General features: G+C 55.1%; 2 protein-coding genes across 2 annotated transcripts in view; both read right to left on the bottom strand.

Annotated features, from left to right (window-relative positions):
* Nucleotides 1-3,406, bottom strand: part of ARHGAP25 (Rho GTPase activating protein 25) — a 20,007-nt gene extending 16,601 nt beyond the window's left edge. Inside the window, 1 exon segment of the mRNA XM_008641584.2 lies at nucleotides 3,006-3,406. Within this exon segment, the coding sequence (XP_008639806.2) occupies nucleotides 3,006-3,066 (61 nt within the window). The 5' untranslated portion in view covers nucleotides 3,067-3,406.
* A 2,913-nt stretch (nucleotides 3,407-6,319) lies between these two features.
* The window catches only part of CDS2 (CDP-diacylglycerol synthase 2), a gene marked incomplete at its 5' end in the record, with an annotated part of 24,659 nt that continues 14,922 nt past the window's right edge, over nucleotides 6,320-16,056 (bottom strand). The window contains 9 exons of the mRNA XM_017744682.1: nucleotides 6,320-10,453; nucleotides 11,058-11,161; nucleotides 11,691-11,810; nucleotides 12,091-12,243; nucleotides 12,793-12,861; nucleotides 13,209-13,296; nucleotides 14,346-14,428; nucleotides 14,933-14,991; nucleotides 15,359-15,498. Of these exons, the coding sequence (XP_017600171.1) occupies nucleotides 10,324-10,453; nucleotides 11,058-11,161; nucleotides 11,691-11,810; nucleotides 12,091-12,243; nucleotides 12,793-12,861; nucleotides 13,209-13,296; nucleotides 14,346-14,428; nucleotides 14,933-14,991; nucleotides 15,359-15,498 (946 nt within the window). The remainder of the gene's footprint in view (nucleotides 10,454-11,057; nucleotides 11,162-11,690; nucleotides 11,811-12,090; nucleotides 12,244-12,792; nucleotides 12,862-13,208; nucleotides 13,297-14,345; nucleotides 14,429-14,932; nucleotides 14,992-15,358; nucleotides 15,499-16,056) is intronic.

The following is a 16,056-nucleotide window of genomic DNA, read 5'->3' as shown; positions in this document are numbered from 1 at the left end:
GTAGCTGCCACTGTGAGCTTCCTTTTTCCTGCGTGGGAGGAATTGTCTTGCAAGTGAGAACAAAATCATTAGCGCTTTTTGGGGGTGTTTTTTTAATGGGAGTGTGTGGTTTTTGCGCCCTCCCTGAAGCTGCAGCGACAGCAGAGTGACCCAAACAGTTTGGATGTCACAGTTTTGCTCTGGGAGAGCCTGGTGTTCCCAGTGGGGCAGAACCCACATTTACGGGGATGGAAAATCTCCAAGGATGGAAAAATGCCAGCATGGATATAGCACTGGGCAGAGCAGTGTCCCTGTCACCTGTTTGCGTGGCCCCACTGGTGCCAGGGACTGGTGGCATCTCCAAATGCCTCTGTGACAGCAAAAGTCTTGGAGGGATCGCTTCCAGATGGGATTTTTTGCCTCTGGACCAGGCACTGCAGCCCCCCAGAGCCAACCCAGCTGGGCAGAGTTTGCATTTAAGACTGCAAGGCACAAATAAGGCCAGGACTCTGGGGGACTTCAGCCTCACTGGTGATTTCCTGAGGTAGAAAATGCTTGGCACCCAGGGCTTCAGTGGTTCAGTTCAAGGGTGTCCCCACTTCCCCTTCCAAAATCCCCCAGAGAAAGAAACTCCACTGGGTGTTCCCTTTGTCCTGTAGAGCACTCCAGGCTCACCTCCCACTACAAACCTGCCACAGGCTGCAAATCATCTCCCAAAAGCCAAAAAGGATTGTGAATGTGGAACCCCAAAAAGGATTGTGAATCCCCAATCCAGCCTTCGAAGCACCCTGGGGTGCTGCACATTTGGTGTGTGCTGCCACGGGATGGCCCTGAAGAGGATGGGGTTGGAAGCAGGGACATTGCACAGGGATTTCCCAGCCAGCTTCCCCAACAAATGCTGCTGCTGGGGATTACCCTGATGGAAAACCCACATGGGGTTTCCAAATTGCTCCTCCAGCCCTGGCAGCTTCTTTGCTCAGCAAAGTGCTCAGGACCCCATAAATCACATTCCTCCATGTCCCATGGCTGTCCCTGACCCCTCAGGGTGAGGATTTTTGGGGAGTGACCTGCGGGGCTGGAGCAGCCACTGGGAGTGAGGAGCCTGCTGGGCACAGAGCTGAGCCCAGCCGTGCTGATGTTGCAGCAGCACAAGGTTTGGAAGGAGAAACTGTGGGGTTTTAGGAAAAATCCAACGGTTTGCTATCTTTTCTGGGGGGATATCAACCTCCCCCAAAGCCCAGCACTGCATCAGGGCTCTGCTGAGGGAAAAGGCGCTGCTGCCTGGGGCTCCTCCTGCTCTCAGCCTTGAGCTTGACTTGTCCGTCCTTGCTGGAAATGAGGTTTATTCTCTCCCTCCTTGCAGCCCTTTCCAGCCCCGCCAGGACTCTGGGCACAGAGGGATCCCCTGGAGTCCCCTTCCCTGAGCATCAGCCCCAGGCTCGAGGTGCAGCCTGGGCTTAGTCCTGGCTTAGCCATGTTCCTGCACACCCATGAGCACCCTTGTGAGCCCACAGCTCCATTTCACTCTGCACAGGGCAGCTCTCCCCGGACTTTGGGCCCATTGAAGGCCAAAAGAGCCATTTGTTGTTTTTATTTCTTGTGAGGGGAGGGAGCTGCCCCGGGGCCCTTGGCTTTGTTTTCCGTAAGGTTTTCAGCATCCACAAAACCAGAACCACCGAGGCCGCAGCTCCTCCCTCACTTGTCCAGCTCTGTTCATTCTGTGCCTCGTGCAGCAGAGCTGGACAAGTACAGCACACCCAGCTCAGGTGTGGTGATGGAATTTGGGATGCGGACAAAGCTTTTCCCCGGCTCCAGCACTTGGAACCATCTCCTCCTCCAACACGTCCCTGCACACCCAGCCCTGCCCCTCTCTGCGCTCCCCCAGGGCAGGAAGGAGCCACCAGAGCTTTGGTGGTGCCCCAAAAGTATTTCCTGTGGCAACGGCCTCTGGGGTTGGGCATTTCCTCCAAAACATCCTCGCTGCTCCTGCAGCCCCGGGACCTCCAGCACGGGGAGGTGCCCGTGTGCTGCTGCCCTCTCCCCAAAAACAGGAGCCACAGTGTGGGTGCAGGACAAGGGCAGAGGGGGCCCCATTTGGGGCTTTGTGTGCAGAGAGTGGTTTGGCCACTCTGATCAGAGTGGCTTCGGACAGAAATCCAAGCTGCCTTTGCAGGAAAACCCAGCCAGGCCAACCCTGGAGGCTGCTGCAGTGCACGGGGAGGGAGAGCCTGGCAGAGACCAGCGGGGTCCAACCTCTGCTCCAGGGGAAATCCAGCCCCAGCGCGGGCCCTGGCCAAGTTCTGGCACCAGTGCCAGGATCACGGAGGGCCTGGGCCTCAGAGCATGCACAAGGCTGGGCTCCTGCAGCCCTAAATCCCCGCCCCGGCTGCCTGACCCTACCCCAGGCTCTGGTATTTTGCCCTCAGAGTCCACACAGGGATCCCACACTCCTTCCCAAAGGTGTTCTCCGGTGGTTTCCGTGCTGGAGATGGATCCCAGGGTGGGTGAGAGCCCTGCAAAGCCTGGGCAGGGGTGGGAGGTGGGTCAGGAAATCACAGGGTGAGGCTATCCCACGGCCCTGGGAGTCCGAGGGCTCCTCGCCACCCCGAGAGGAAACCACTGATGTCAGAGGCGCCGAGACACCTGAGCCAGGGCGAGATTGTTTCCTCCAGCCTGGGCCATGCCAACGTGGCTCAGCCTGAGCCTCACCTCCTGCAGGGTTTGTGCTACCAGAACGGGCCCTGTGTGGTTTCAAGCCTCCCAAAGCTGGATTTTGGGGGGCAGCAGCCCTGTCCCCCTGTCCCCCTGCTCCCACAGCATCCCTCGGTGACAACTCTGTAAATCACTTCTTGCAAATCATTTGCAAATCATCTGCTCTCTCTCAAAAGTGGCACTTGAGGGCCAGGTCCCCCCACTGAGGCCGGAGCCAAAATCTCAACCGGGCTTGGCCACAGACACCACCAGCCCCTGCCCCGCCCCGGGCACCGAAGCGGACACAGAAGGGCACAAAGGAACAGTCACCGTACCTATTTTTGCAGCATCCATTTTCAGGTTGAAATCCCAGTTCCGTGGCAGCTTGAGTGACATTCTGGATCAGGAAGGGCTTTTTTTTTTTTCCCCCAAGGTGAGCTTGCTTAGGAGATGGGCTGGAACCAAACCCTGGTGGTCCCGTGGGGATCCCGCGCCCGGGGTCGATCCCCCCGCAAAGAGCAGCAGCTCGGCGAGGGTTGATTTGCCAGCGAACTTCCTGCCTCCGAGAGCAGCTGTGAGCAACCCCATAAAAGTACTTTCCTGCCCTGCTTTCCTGCAAAGCTCTGGCCCGGCTTCCCCGGCAATGCTCGCAGGTGATGCCGGATTTGCTCCCCTCCTTGTCCCTGTCCTGGCTGATGGGGACACCCAGCCCAGCCCGGGGCTGCTCCCCACACGGCACTCGGTGCCTTTGAGGAAGTGGTATCAGAAACACCCGGTGTCCTCCTGGTGCTCTGAACACTGCTCCGAGGAGGAGCAGCCCCGCTCGGAGCTGCGGGGAATGTTCTGCTCAGGGGCAGAGCGGAGCTCAGGTGTGAGCTCAGGGTGACGTCTGTGCATCCCCTGATGGCACCGGGGTCTTTGATTTCTCCTGTTAATTGCTGAGAGGTGCCCACGGCTGATTGAAGGCTTTTGCAGCGGTGAAAGCCAAATGGGGATGAAATGAGGCAGCTCCTGGAGGAAAGGCCATAGTAATCGGAGCAGTGAGGACCAAGGGATCTTAGAACCATGGAATGGTTTGGGTTGGAAGGGACCTTAAAGCCCATCCAGTGCCACCCCTGCCATGGCAGGGACACCTTCCACTGTCCCAGGCTGCTCCAAGCCACATCCAACCTGGCCTTGGACACCCCCAGGGATGGGGCAGCCACAGCTTCCCTGGGCAAAGGTGGGATGTGGACACAGAACCCACCAGGAGCAGTGGATCGAGCAAAATCCCTGCTCACAACAGCGAGTGTATCCTGGTTCGTGCTGGTTTTCCACCCCAGAACAGGCTGTGCATGCCCAGAGCAGCCTGGGCTGGGGCTGGGCCGAGCTGTGGCTCTCGAGGCGCAGGAGGATCAGGCAGGGCTGTTACAAACACCCCCAGGAGCGGGGGGGGGGCTCCCAAGGGCTGCTGGAGGCTCCAGCCCCTGTCTCCCCCCACACTGGGAAAGCCCAGGCCTCGTGAAGAGGGAAGTTGCCCCGAGCAGAAGCAGGAACAGCGGCAGGGGAAGCGCAAGGGGATGAACAAGGACGTGGCCACTGGTTCCTGTTGTGATTCCCAGCCCAGCATTGTGCCCAGGAGCCCCTGAGCCACCTGCAAAGGGGATTTGTTTTTAGTGTTGTAACACAAACTGAGGAAAGGAAGGAGCTGGAGGCTGCGCTGGGTGCTCGGTCACAGCACGGCCAGGGTGGAGCTCGCTGGGCTGATCTGGGTTAATCACAGCTGAAAAACGACTCTGCTGCTTTGGGCAGTGACTGGAACCAGCTCAGAGATCCCCAGCTCACAGATTCCACTGCCCAAAGTCCAGAGAATGTGACAGTGTGGAATTTCACAGCAGAGCAGCCCAGGATGTTCCCCCAGCCTGAGGAGATTAACCCAAAACCCTGCTCTGGCCCCAGACTCCTCGATGGGCTCCATTTCTGCTGTAGCCCGAGCAGAGGGCCCCGAGCGAGCCCTGGATTAAGCACCAGGTTTAGCTCTCAGAAATATCTGCAGGCAGCTAAAGGAGCTCCACGGGCTCACACGGTGTGATCCTTTTTCTCTTCAGCCTGGTTCTCTCTGGCAGCCCGGAGCAGCCCTTTCCCACCCGCAGTGTCACGGGCAGGATGTCACGCGGCCCTGTCCCCTCCTCCAGAACGGAAACTCTGCTTGAGCCCAAAGCCCTGCAGTGCAGCTCAACGCTGTGGTCACACCACAGAGCTCAGCCCTCCCTGGCACCCCAAAACCGCCCCTCTGAGCACCCCAGAGCTGCTTCAGCCACCTCCTGCTCCTTTCTTAGCCACCCCTCAGAGCAGCCTGTTCCTGAGCTGAACCATGGAATTCTGGAATGGTTTGGGTTGGAAGGGACCTTAAAGCCCATCCAGTGCCACCCCTGCCACGGGCAGGGACACCTCCCACTGTCCCAGGCTGCTCCAGCCCCAATGTCCAGCCTGGCCTTGGGCACTGCCAGGGATCCAGGGGCAGCCACAGCTGCTCTGGGCACCCTGTGCCAGGGCCTCCCCACCTTCACAGCCAGGAATTCCCTCTCAATATCCAATCTAAACCTACCATGCCTCAGCAGGACCTAAAAAAGGCAAATCTCAGCCCCTAAAGTTGTTTTTACATCCCTCTTCAGGTCACAGGGAGGCAGCCCTGGCTTGAGGCTCACTGTCTGTCTGGGGCTGGAGCACAGCGGGCACCAGGATTCCCAGTGGGAATTTGCAGTTTTCCATGTTTGACTGGCACAGGATGGGGGGGAGGCAGGGGGGAGCTGCGGCTGAAGGGCTGGCACTGGGCTGGGCTGGGCCATCAGCTCTGCCTGGCACTGTCACCCACGGCCCTGGTGCCGCAGCTCCACGGCTGCCTGAGGACTCCAGAGTCCCCTTTCTGACAGATTTAACACCAAACGATTGCTCAGCCCTCGAGTTGCTTCACAAATTGCTGGATATTGCCCGGTGCTGCCCAGCAATGCCCTGCTGGACTGGGAGCAGCAGTTGGAATGTGGGAGTTGGGCTTTGGAGCCACCTCGCAGGGATCCCATCGAGAGTCGAGCTCTGCTGCTGCTGCTGGAGGCTGAGGTTGTCTGCAAGTGCCCACAGTGACAGGAAGCCCTGAGAGGCTGCTGAGGGGCTGCTTTGGCTTAGCTGATAAAGTCAAAAACAGACAAAATAACACCAGAGCTAAAAGTAGCATTTTCCTGGGTAAACAGAGGATTCTGCCCTCCTGACCCCAGGCAAGGCTGGAGAAAGGGCTGAAATGAAAGAATAACTTATGGTAAGTGGAACTCCCAACGATTTTTCACATTCCCAGTGAAGTCTTCAGGTAAAATGAGCTGATTTTGCAGGGGGAGCAGTGGCAACACTTCCCCCATCGTTGATCAAGATGAGCCTGGATGATCCAACCCCGGGGTCACCAAAAATCCCACTGGGAATGGGGCTGTTCATGCAGGACGTGGATGGTCCAGTCCTGCCCACCCCTGTCCTTGCTGCAGCCCGGTCTGCTCTGGGGAAAACCCCTGAGGAAGGGGAGCTACAGGGCAAGGAATGAGGGAATGTGAGTTTGTAACACCCAGAGCTGCCCTGTGGAGCACGGAAAGGTTTGAGCGTCCCAGAGCGCTGACTCAAACTCCCCTAGAGGTAATGGAATTTATATTTATTTAACAGTAACATACAGTATATAAATAGGGTAAATACTTTAAAATATACAATATTTCACATTCGAACATTCGGTCAAAGAAAGGCAACTCTACGTGTGTAGCTAAAACCGGAATCAAAGGAGCAATGCACAGAGAAAGAAGCCAGTGGTGGGAGCAGGCCAGGGCTGGAGATCTGGGATTACACAGGGACTACAGGAGTACAGAGCTGCCAGCCCGGGGCTGGGCACCGAGGGAGAGGCCACGGGAGCTTCCATGCGATGCTTTAGGGACTGGGCTGTCCCCAGGAGGGGCTGGATGTGCCCACCCAGCCCTGCCCTGCTCCCACCACGCACAGGGGGAAGGGAGAGAGGGCAGGACCCCACTGCAGCCAGGCTGGGGGGGCTCACTGCACACACGGGACACAGGAGACATTCCCTGGGAGGCGGCACTGGGATCCCACAGCCTGGGGCCAAGCTGTGGGTGATGCTGCAGGATCCCCAGCTCTGTGAGCCACGCAGGAGCTGCCCCTTCAGCTCAGGGGCACTGCTGAGCCCCTCATGCAGGGAATGTCTGATGAACCCCGGCTGATCCCACAGAACCCAGGCCTGGTGCTTCCCTGAGCAGGGCTGGCCCTGCCTCGGCCCTGCAAACCCAGCTGGGCTACACCCGGGCAGGGAAAAGCCAATTCCCACCGAGGTGTCCACAGGCCCAGCCCAGCTGTGCATCAAACCTGTGTCCAAACCCAACAAACACTGGGGGTGCCCAGAGCCCTGCCCAGCACTGCCAGCCCCTCACACCACACCACAGCAGCTTCCAGTGCCCTCCCTGTGGACACTCCCTGGCTGCCTGTGCTGTGACCCTGGTGCAGAGGTGGCTCCCACACCACACCACACTGACCAAATCCTTCCTGTCCCTTCCTCCCAGCCCACACACACAAATCCCAGCTGACACCACCTCCCCCTGCTGCTCTGCTCTTCCCTTTGGAGCTTCCTGCTGCTGGAGCCCACTGTGAACCAGAACGATTGTGCCACGCTGAGCTCCAGCCCTGCAGCTGGAGCGCTTCCCCATCTCTCTCCTCACCCACCGGCCCTGGGGCCATTCCGGCCCCTCCACACCGAAATTCCTGAGAGCTGCAGCACCACCAAGGTCCTGCAGGGCCATTCGTGCTGCTGCACATCCCTCGGCATCGGTTCCTCCCTCAGAGACTCCCTCAGGAACAGCAGCTTTTCACCTTTGCTCAGGGAGTTGCCGACTCCCCATCCCTGGCAGTGCCCAGGATCAGGCTGGATGGGGCTTGAAGCAGCCTGGCCTCGTGAGAGATTCCCTGCCCGTGGCAAGGGAGGTGGGACAAGAGTCCAGGCCCCCTCCAACCCAAACCCAGGGTCCAGCTCCCACTCCCGTGAGTTCATCTGCACAACTTGCAAATAATCCCAACAATCCCCACCTCCCCGTGGATCCACCGTTCCCACTCCCTTTAATGAACTTCCAGGCAGGAAACCCTTCCCAGGCAGCTTTCCCCGTGGGGAGCAGCCCAGGTTTGGAATCCCACCCTTCCAAGAGGAAGCAGGAATAAAGCTGATCGGGAATTTCTGACCGGGGAAGCCACCCACAGGCAGAGCTGCAGCTGCTGCCGCTGCTCCTCTCGCAGCCACTCCGTGGAACTGCTTTGCCCTCCAGTGCCCACATCCAGCACTTACACCCTCGGGAAAAGCCCAGATCTGCCCCAAAGCTGGGCCTGCAGCAAAGCTTTGCCCCGCTAATTACACCAGAGGAGGAAGGAAAGCTTTAAAGCAGACGAGCAGGAAACTAAAGACCCACCAGAGAAATTTCTCACTATGAACAGAGCACACCTTTGTAATATTTATCAACACTGTCACTTCTGCCTGTGACCCAACAGCCACGACAAGGGATTTTGGCAATGGGCAGGGAGAATCCAGCTGGTCCCAGGGCAAACCAAACCCTGGCACTCCCACCCTGCTCCCACGGCTGCTCCTGACAGGGGCCTCACTTTGCCCCGCTGAACTCAGGCAAACCCTCATGAAACACAGCCCAAACACTGCCCCTGGGCAAGGCCAGATGGAAGCACCTCCTTTCTCCTCTGCAGTTTCTGTATCAGGGGCTTGGACCAATATTGGTTCTGTCGACAGAAAATAAACCCCTGCCTAATTCAAGCTGGAAGGGAACAGTCTCCACAACCAGGAAAATCTGTGTGAACCCCAAACCCAATCCTGACCTGGCTCAGTGCAGAACTTTGCCAGCACCAACTGAGAATACTTCATAAAACCAGAGCCTTCTCTGCAGCCTGTGCTTTCCATCAAACACCTGCACTTGGAGTACGACCTTCTGCCCTGTGCCTCCTGCTCAGGGAGACAAAGCAGAGCCCACCACAGTCCCACAGAAATGCAGGGGAGAGGCTGGGACCTGCTCCATGTATTTACACACACATGAGCTCTCTGGTACACTCAGGGTAAACGAAAGCAGTGGCAGAAGCAGAATATGGAGTAAAAACTCTGAATTTGGGGTATTTTCAGGTGGTTTATTTTCTGTCGATGCCAAGCCAGCTCGCAGCAGGTGCAGGTCTCATGTGGGGGGTCTGTGGCTAAAGGTTTATGGCAGCAACTGCTTGAAAACACCAAGGTACTTCTGTGTGAACTCTCCCTGTCACTCCTTCCCCAGGTTAAAATCAGGTAAAGTTTCTCTCTCCCATGCACAAACTATGGAAAGAAAGAAAATCAGAGTCACCTTGTGTTTGGGAACACTGCATGAGGTGTAAATGGGGATATTTTCACTATCTGATCACAAAAAAAAAAAAAAGGAAAGTTTTACAATCTTTAGGGCTATCATTTTTAAATAATAAAAAAGTATGACAAAATAAAGGAAAGTACTTCGGTAAAACTTGCAGCTATAAAGTACAAACTATTTCTGACAAGATTCAGTAAGCAAAGCAGGACAGAAGCCTGCAGAGAAATGAACCCAGACTGAAATGCAACACAGACCATGGTAAACTCAGCAGCACGACTTCTACAACTCAAGTAATGAACAGACATGATCCCTGAAAGAAAACAAAACCCCCAGCTGCAGCTGGAGCCCACGCGGCAACGAACCCGGCTGGAAACTGCTCCCCAGGTTACTTCACATAGCCCAGTGTGGGGTTTCCAACCTTGGAGAAATGAAGAAGTGTGGTTCTTAAAGGTTATTTAACGGGGCAAAACAAACCAAGTTATGTAAAAGTTGTTCTCACTTGGCAGGAATTGCTCAGTGAAACTTCAACGTTCTTTAAAACTTATTTCCTTCCATCAGTTTTGAAGGAATCTGAACCTCCCACACTCCCACACACAACTGCCACTTTCTTGACTCCTCGTCCCCATTCTGTTCCTGGCTTAATTGGTTACAAAAATCTGATTTGCCAAAATATCAGCCCTGAAGGGAGGGGATGTGAGAGGCAGGTGAGAGCAGCTGCAGGTGCAGGGCTGGGCAGAGGAAACAGGGCTGGGTTAGTACAAGATCCTCTTGCAGATACCTTGTGCAAGGAGATTGCCACAGGCTGGGACAATTCCCACTGCACTCCCAGTTGTCCCTGGGGAGGAGGATGGTCCCCAGGGCTGCCACCCTGAGCACAAGGGCCAGGGCAGGGCACAGCCTCCCCTTCCCTGCCAGGCTCTGCATTCCCTGCCAAACCCACTCACAGGGAAAGCTCAGCTCTGCCCACACACCCCAAAGGTTCAGAAGAGTCCACCAGGGGAATCCCACCCTCCTGCTCCACCCAACACTCCTTCCAAGCCTTAACTCCTTCTCAGCTACAAACCCAAGATTTGCTCATTTGAACCAAAGCTCTATAAATATATTATTAAAAAAAAATAAACCACAAATGCAAACATTTACCAAGAAAGGAAGAAAAGTTACAGTGAAATGAGGCCTTGTTATTGTCTTAAATCAGGCAAGCCAGGAATTCCCTGGAGGAGGCCTGTCTGTTTTCAGTCCTGTTCCAACCACCTCCTGTCTATGCGTCCTCCAGGCTCCCCAAAATTCCCCTGTCCACCAGGTGTGCTTTGAGCGTGTTGAAGATGTGGAGCTGCTGGTCTGGCCTCAGGGTCAGGAACTGCTGGATCAGTTTGCTTGGGTTGGGGCCTCTGCAACACAAAAGCATCGTCAGCAATGGGGGCTCAAGGGCAATTCCATCAGAATAATGGGCTGACATTCACTGCTGTGCTGTCCATTCCTTCCCCAGGTCTCCCCTGGGAGCCCAACTCCATCTGGGATGTGGAAATGGACTCAAAAGGCACAGGAGGCTGCAACACCCCAAACCCAACCTATCTGAAGAGGATTGTGCATCTTATCAGCAGGTGCTGCCCCTCGGAATTCAAAGCAGCCACATACAGGCACTTCCACAGCTCCCCCAGCACATCCTTTATGCACCCACAGGCTTTTTCCTCTGTGCTTGGCTACAGAATGCTTGTCAGTGCTGCAAAATTAGATTTTCCTGCTCGTTTGACTCTAGAAACCTGTCCAAGATTCACAGAAGGAGCATGAAGGAGTTTCAGTGGGACTGGAATAACAGCAGCCCATGGGAAGTGAGGGTTGTGTTTCCAGCTCTGCTAAAGGTCCTTCCCCTCCTCAAGCTCCGTTTCCTCTGTGTTGTATTTCCAGCCGTTTAATCTATCCAGGAGCATAACTGCCTGTGATTCCCAGCCCTGGCTGTGACAGGAAGCCCCCAGCCCAGCAGGGCCCACGCACCTGATGAAGCTGGCGATGTACACGTTGACAAAGGTGGCCATCAGGTACTGGCAGTCAAAGCGATCCATGATCCCCCCGTGCCCCGGGATGGTGTTGGCAAAGTCCTGTGGGAGCAGAGGGATTGCACTGAGCCCTCCCCAGGATCTGTGCTTGCTTTTGTGCCCCCCCACACTGCACTCACCCCCTGCTCCAGTTCTTCCCAGAAGGCAAAGTCAGACCAAGGAAACATTTTGTTTCACGTCTCCCTGCTTTTGGATGTTGCCCTGTTACTCAAAGGTCAGGAAAGGCAAATGTTTTCCTGCTGCCACCCTGCCTTGCCTTTCAAGGCATCTTAACTGAGCACAGGCTGTTTATATGTAAAACCAGCCTGCAAGACATCAAGGGAAACCTCAGATTGCAAAATTTCCTGGCTGGATCTTCCTTCCTCTACCTGCACCACAGCAGGGTCTAGAATATCACAATTAAAATCTTAAGGTCTCTTTCCTTTTGGTCAAAAAAACCCCAGATCCTGCTCCAGCATCTTATCTGTGACTGAACAAACCTCCCTTCCCTCGGAGCTCTGGGACTGCACCGAGTGGCAGCACCCACTGCATGTTTCCTCCCCAAAACCTCCATGACTTTCTCCATCCTCACCTTGATTTTGAAGGCCCTCTTGAAGCCACTGGCAAAGAAGCCTCCGAAGGGCCCGATGAGGGAGGCGAAGGTGGAGAGGGCGATGCTGTGGATTTGGAAGGGGTACATCCGCACTGTCTTCTGCAGGACAAACAGCACACGGGGGTTCCAGTGAGAACAGCACTGCCTGCCCCTCCTTCTCTGCCCCCCAGGCTTTAGCTCAGTTGGTTTTCACGTGGGTTCATGTCCCATCAGACTTGGGATAATTCCTTTGGTGTCTCAGTCAACAACAGGCACCACTACATTCCCCTTATTTCTGGATGCATCTCTGTCACGTTCCTTCACATCGAAACACAGCCCTGCTCTTTCCTTAGGGGTCCTACCCCACTAAATGAGACCCAGGGAGCAGAGAGGGTCGTACCCAGCCCACCACAGACTGCAGCACCACGGGGATGTTGTACTCCTGCAGCTGGAACAGCTCGGAGGGCTCGCAGTCCACGGTGAAGCTGTTGGTGTCGTTGTTGAACTCCACGGGGCAGGTGAAGCAGCGGTACCCAGACATCACATAGGACAGCTCCAGGAAAAAGAGACAAAGGAAACACGATCAGTGCTTTCCTCAGGGATTTCTCAGAGGGAGAGGCCATGCAAGGAGATGAGGGAGGAGGGAACCATGCTCCCAGCTTCATTAAGGAGATCACTGCCCTGAGCAGCAGTAATTGGCTGAAGGCAGAGGAAAGGCAGTGAGCAGGCTGCACCCTGAGGTGGAGGGACAGCAACAGCAGCCACAGAGAGGGACATAAAAACGGGGCAAAACACTCCAGGAGCGTGGAATTCCCCACACAGCCCCTGAAATGATGCACAGCACCATCCAACAGCAGCAGAGGGAAAATGGTTAATTATTGTAACGAGCACATCACAGGTTTAACAGGGACTGAAAACTTCCTCCAGCACTTGGCTCCATCAGCAGTGTCTGCACACAGCCAGGGACCACTTCAAACCCTGAGCAGCAAGGAAAGCTGGAATATCTGACAGAGATTCAAGCCTGACTGCATTTTTTAAACAGAATACTGTGACCCTATGAAGGGAAAACTCCAGTGGAGGAAGCACCATGATGGCCACTTACCAGCAATCCAAACAGAACGGTGGAAAAAAATCCTCCAATAAAACCCTCCCAGGTCTTCTTTGGGGAGAGCTGCCAGAGAGAGAGTGAGGGGGATGATTATTGATACACCTCTGCAGTCCTTCCCCACTTGTGAACTGCTGAGGCCAACACAGAGTGCCACCAACCCACAAGTAAGAGTTTGGCCAGAAGCTGACCCCAGAACCTCGGTCTGAAATGGTTCATTCATGGTTGGACTCGATCTTTCCAACCTAAATGGTTCAGTGATTTAGTTTTATAGCCTCAAAGACTGGGATGCACACCAGGTTTAATCTGGAGGCTTGCTTCAGACCCGTAAGAGGCCACAAAGCAGGAGCTAGGGGAGCTGGGGGACCCAAAGGAACCAAAATTGGCATTTTGTCCCCCAAAGTGTCCCAAACCTTGATGAGCGGCGTGCGGCCGAAGAAGAACCCGAACATGTAGGCCATGATGTCATTGCAGATCACACAGGAGATGGGGACAATGAACCTGCAGGGGACAAGGGTAAAACCATCATCACACAACTCCAGGGCTCAGTGAGCAGCTGCCACCACAAGGCACTTTGCAGTGCCACCACACCAACGTCCCCTCCTCCAGTGCAGTGCAAGGAACAACCACGGGAAGCTCTGAGGGGAATCTGAGGGTTTTTCCAGTGCTCTGGACTAAAAAGCAGCTTGTGTGCCCGCAGTGGCCTGTTTGCAGCACATTTTCCTTAGCCACCCTCAGCAGGGTGTTGGACTCTCCCCTCCTGACCTCCTGTGGAAGTATTTCCTGCATTTTGGCAGTCAGCAGGAGGGTCCCAGCACACTCCGGGCTGGTTGGAACACACTGAGGAACGTGAGCTTCAAAGTGGCCAGAATTCATTCCTGGCCCTGCTGGTTTTGGCAGAACCACCAAAGGGGCCTCCCCTGTGCACAGCAGCTGCACTGAGGTGGCAGCAGCCCCCTCCTGCCTTTCAGTGCTGAAGCCCCACAGGAGCAGCACCTCCCTGGCCATTCGGGCTGTGGGTATCAGCAGAAAGCACCCACCCAGCCCCAATGCCACCTGAAAGGTCCCTGCACCCCACAGCAAGTTTACAAAATTCTCCTTTGCAACATCTCTCTACATGCTGAAGTGGCACAAAGCAAGTCCCAAGTCTCTGAGGACTCACTCAATGTTTTGCTGCTCTGAACAGGCTGGTCCCTCACAGGAAGCACCTTCTCCTTGGCTATTTGTTTTTGTGAGAGAAGTTTTAACTCAAAACTGAATTTTGAGATTAAAAAAATGAGGTATTAGGAATTTAATCCTACTGTAATGGTGGTGAGGCCCTGGCACAGGTTGCCCAGAGAGGTTCTGGACTCCCCCATCCCTGGAAGTGTCTGAGGTCAGGCTGGAGGGGGCTTGGAGCAAGCTGGGATAGTGGAAGGTGTCCCATGGCAGGGGTGGCACTGGATGATCACTAAAGCCCCTTCCATCCCAAACCAGTCTGGGATGCTGTGAAAACACAGCTTTTTCAGGCTGCAGAAACCAAAGCAGCTCAGGAGGCAGAGAAAACTCACCAGATCATTCCTTCAAACAGGTTGTGGATGATGAGGTGTGACTGCGTAACAACAATCAGCAACGTCACGTGGGTCCAGCCAAACTGGAAGAGAGGAGAGCACATTGTCCAGCCTGCCCAGAGCCACTGCCAGCACTGCCCAGCTCAGGTGCTCAGAGCTCCTCAGAACAGCTCAAGCACGAGGGTACCAGGGCACTTCACCCGCAGAAAACTCATTTATTATCTACTGTTTGTTAACCAGTCAAATAAACAGGATGAGCTGTCTTGTACTGAGTTATTTTGGCACCATGGGGTTAACACTGGCCTGGCATCTCCACAGGCCCCGAGTTTAACCTCACCAAGACCTGAATTTAACCTCACCAGGCCCCAGACTTTAACCTCACCAGGCCCCAGATTTTAACCTCACCAGGCCCCAGACTTTAACCTCACCAAGACCTGAATTTAACCTCACCAGGCCCCAGACTTTAACCTCACCAGGCCCCAGACTTTAACCTCACCAGGCCCCAGACTTTAACCTCACCAAGACCTGAATTTAACCTCACCAGGCCCCAGATTTTAACCTCACCAGGACCTGAATTTTAACCTCACCATGTAGAACTGGAGGCGATAGTGTTTCTTCACCAGACTCAAGACAAACATGCAGAAACCTGAGGAGAGACAGAAGGAAAGTCAGTGGTGGGAATGTGCCTTCAACAGTCAGAAATACTTTTGGGCCACGATATTGCACAGCTGCTGGGGGTTCTACTTGAATAAAGCAGCACTGTGGAGTGGGAAAAGCACTGCTGTGGAAGTCACACCAAGCAGCACTTGGACAGATGAACAACCTGGCTGTCCCAGGAAGATTATGGAGTTTTCTCTTCCAGAACCTCATGGAAAAGATTTGCCAGCACAACTCTCCCCATGCAGCCCAGTTACAGCATCCCTGGGGAGCAGAGACGATCCTGCACTGGACACAGCACTCCAAGCAGGAGATTTCTTCCCTCCATCCCCGACATTAATCAAGGTGGTGCCCACCTGTCAGGTAGAGGGCGAAGGAAATGAAGCGATGGTATTTGCTGAGGATCCTCAGGGGCTCCTCCCTCTGCACCAAGGTGAAGAAATAATCTGTCACCGTCTCGCCGTAGAAGAAATAATTCACACACAGCAGGAAGTACCTGGGGAGGGTGGGAATCTCGTCAGCAGGAGTCCCAAAAGGCTCCTGAAGTGGCTGATCCCTGAGGTCCTGGCACTGCTCTAGGATGCTGCCAACAGGTTTTGCTTCTGCCAGCCAGAGCTGCTTCCCCCAGTTCGGAAATGTCACCTTCCTTCCAAGGAGTGGCTGCACCTCTGAGCCCCGCTCTGGGATGGGTCACAGCTGGCATTTGGGGTTGGCCGTGATGCACAAAGACTCTGTCTTTAGGTGGCACTGCTCAACTGGCCTCTGCCTCCCAAAATCCCACACCCTGTGCATCCCAAAACCACTCACCTGCTCCATACCTCACAGAGCCACCTTTCTGGAGCCCACTTTTGGGGCTTCTGTGCCCCAAAAGCCCCACTCCTGCCCTCTCCACAGCCCTTATGTAGTGACACGACAAGGGGGAATGGCCTTGAGCTGAAGGAGGGCAGGGTTAGCTGGGATATTGGGAAGGAATTCCTCCCTGGGAGGGTGGGCAGGCCCTGGCGCAGGGTGCCCAGAGCAGCTGGGGCTGCCCCTGGGCTCCTGGCAGTGTCCA

The sequence above is a fragment of the Corvus brachyrhynchos genome, unplaced genomic scaffold (genome assembly GCF_000691975.1).
Source record: "Corvus brachyrhynchos isolate BGI_N302 unplaced genomic scaffold, ASM69197v1 scaffold119, whole genome shotgun sequence".
NCBI classification, from domain to species: Eukaryota; Metazoa; Chordata; class Aves; order Passeriformes; family Corvidae; genus Corvus; species Corvus brachyrhynchos.
Note: the sequence above shows the minus strand (reverse complement) of the source record. Positions and strands in the feature narration are given on the sequence as shown.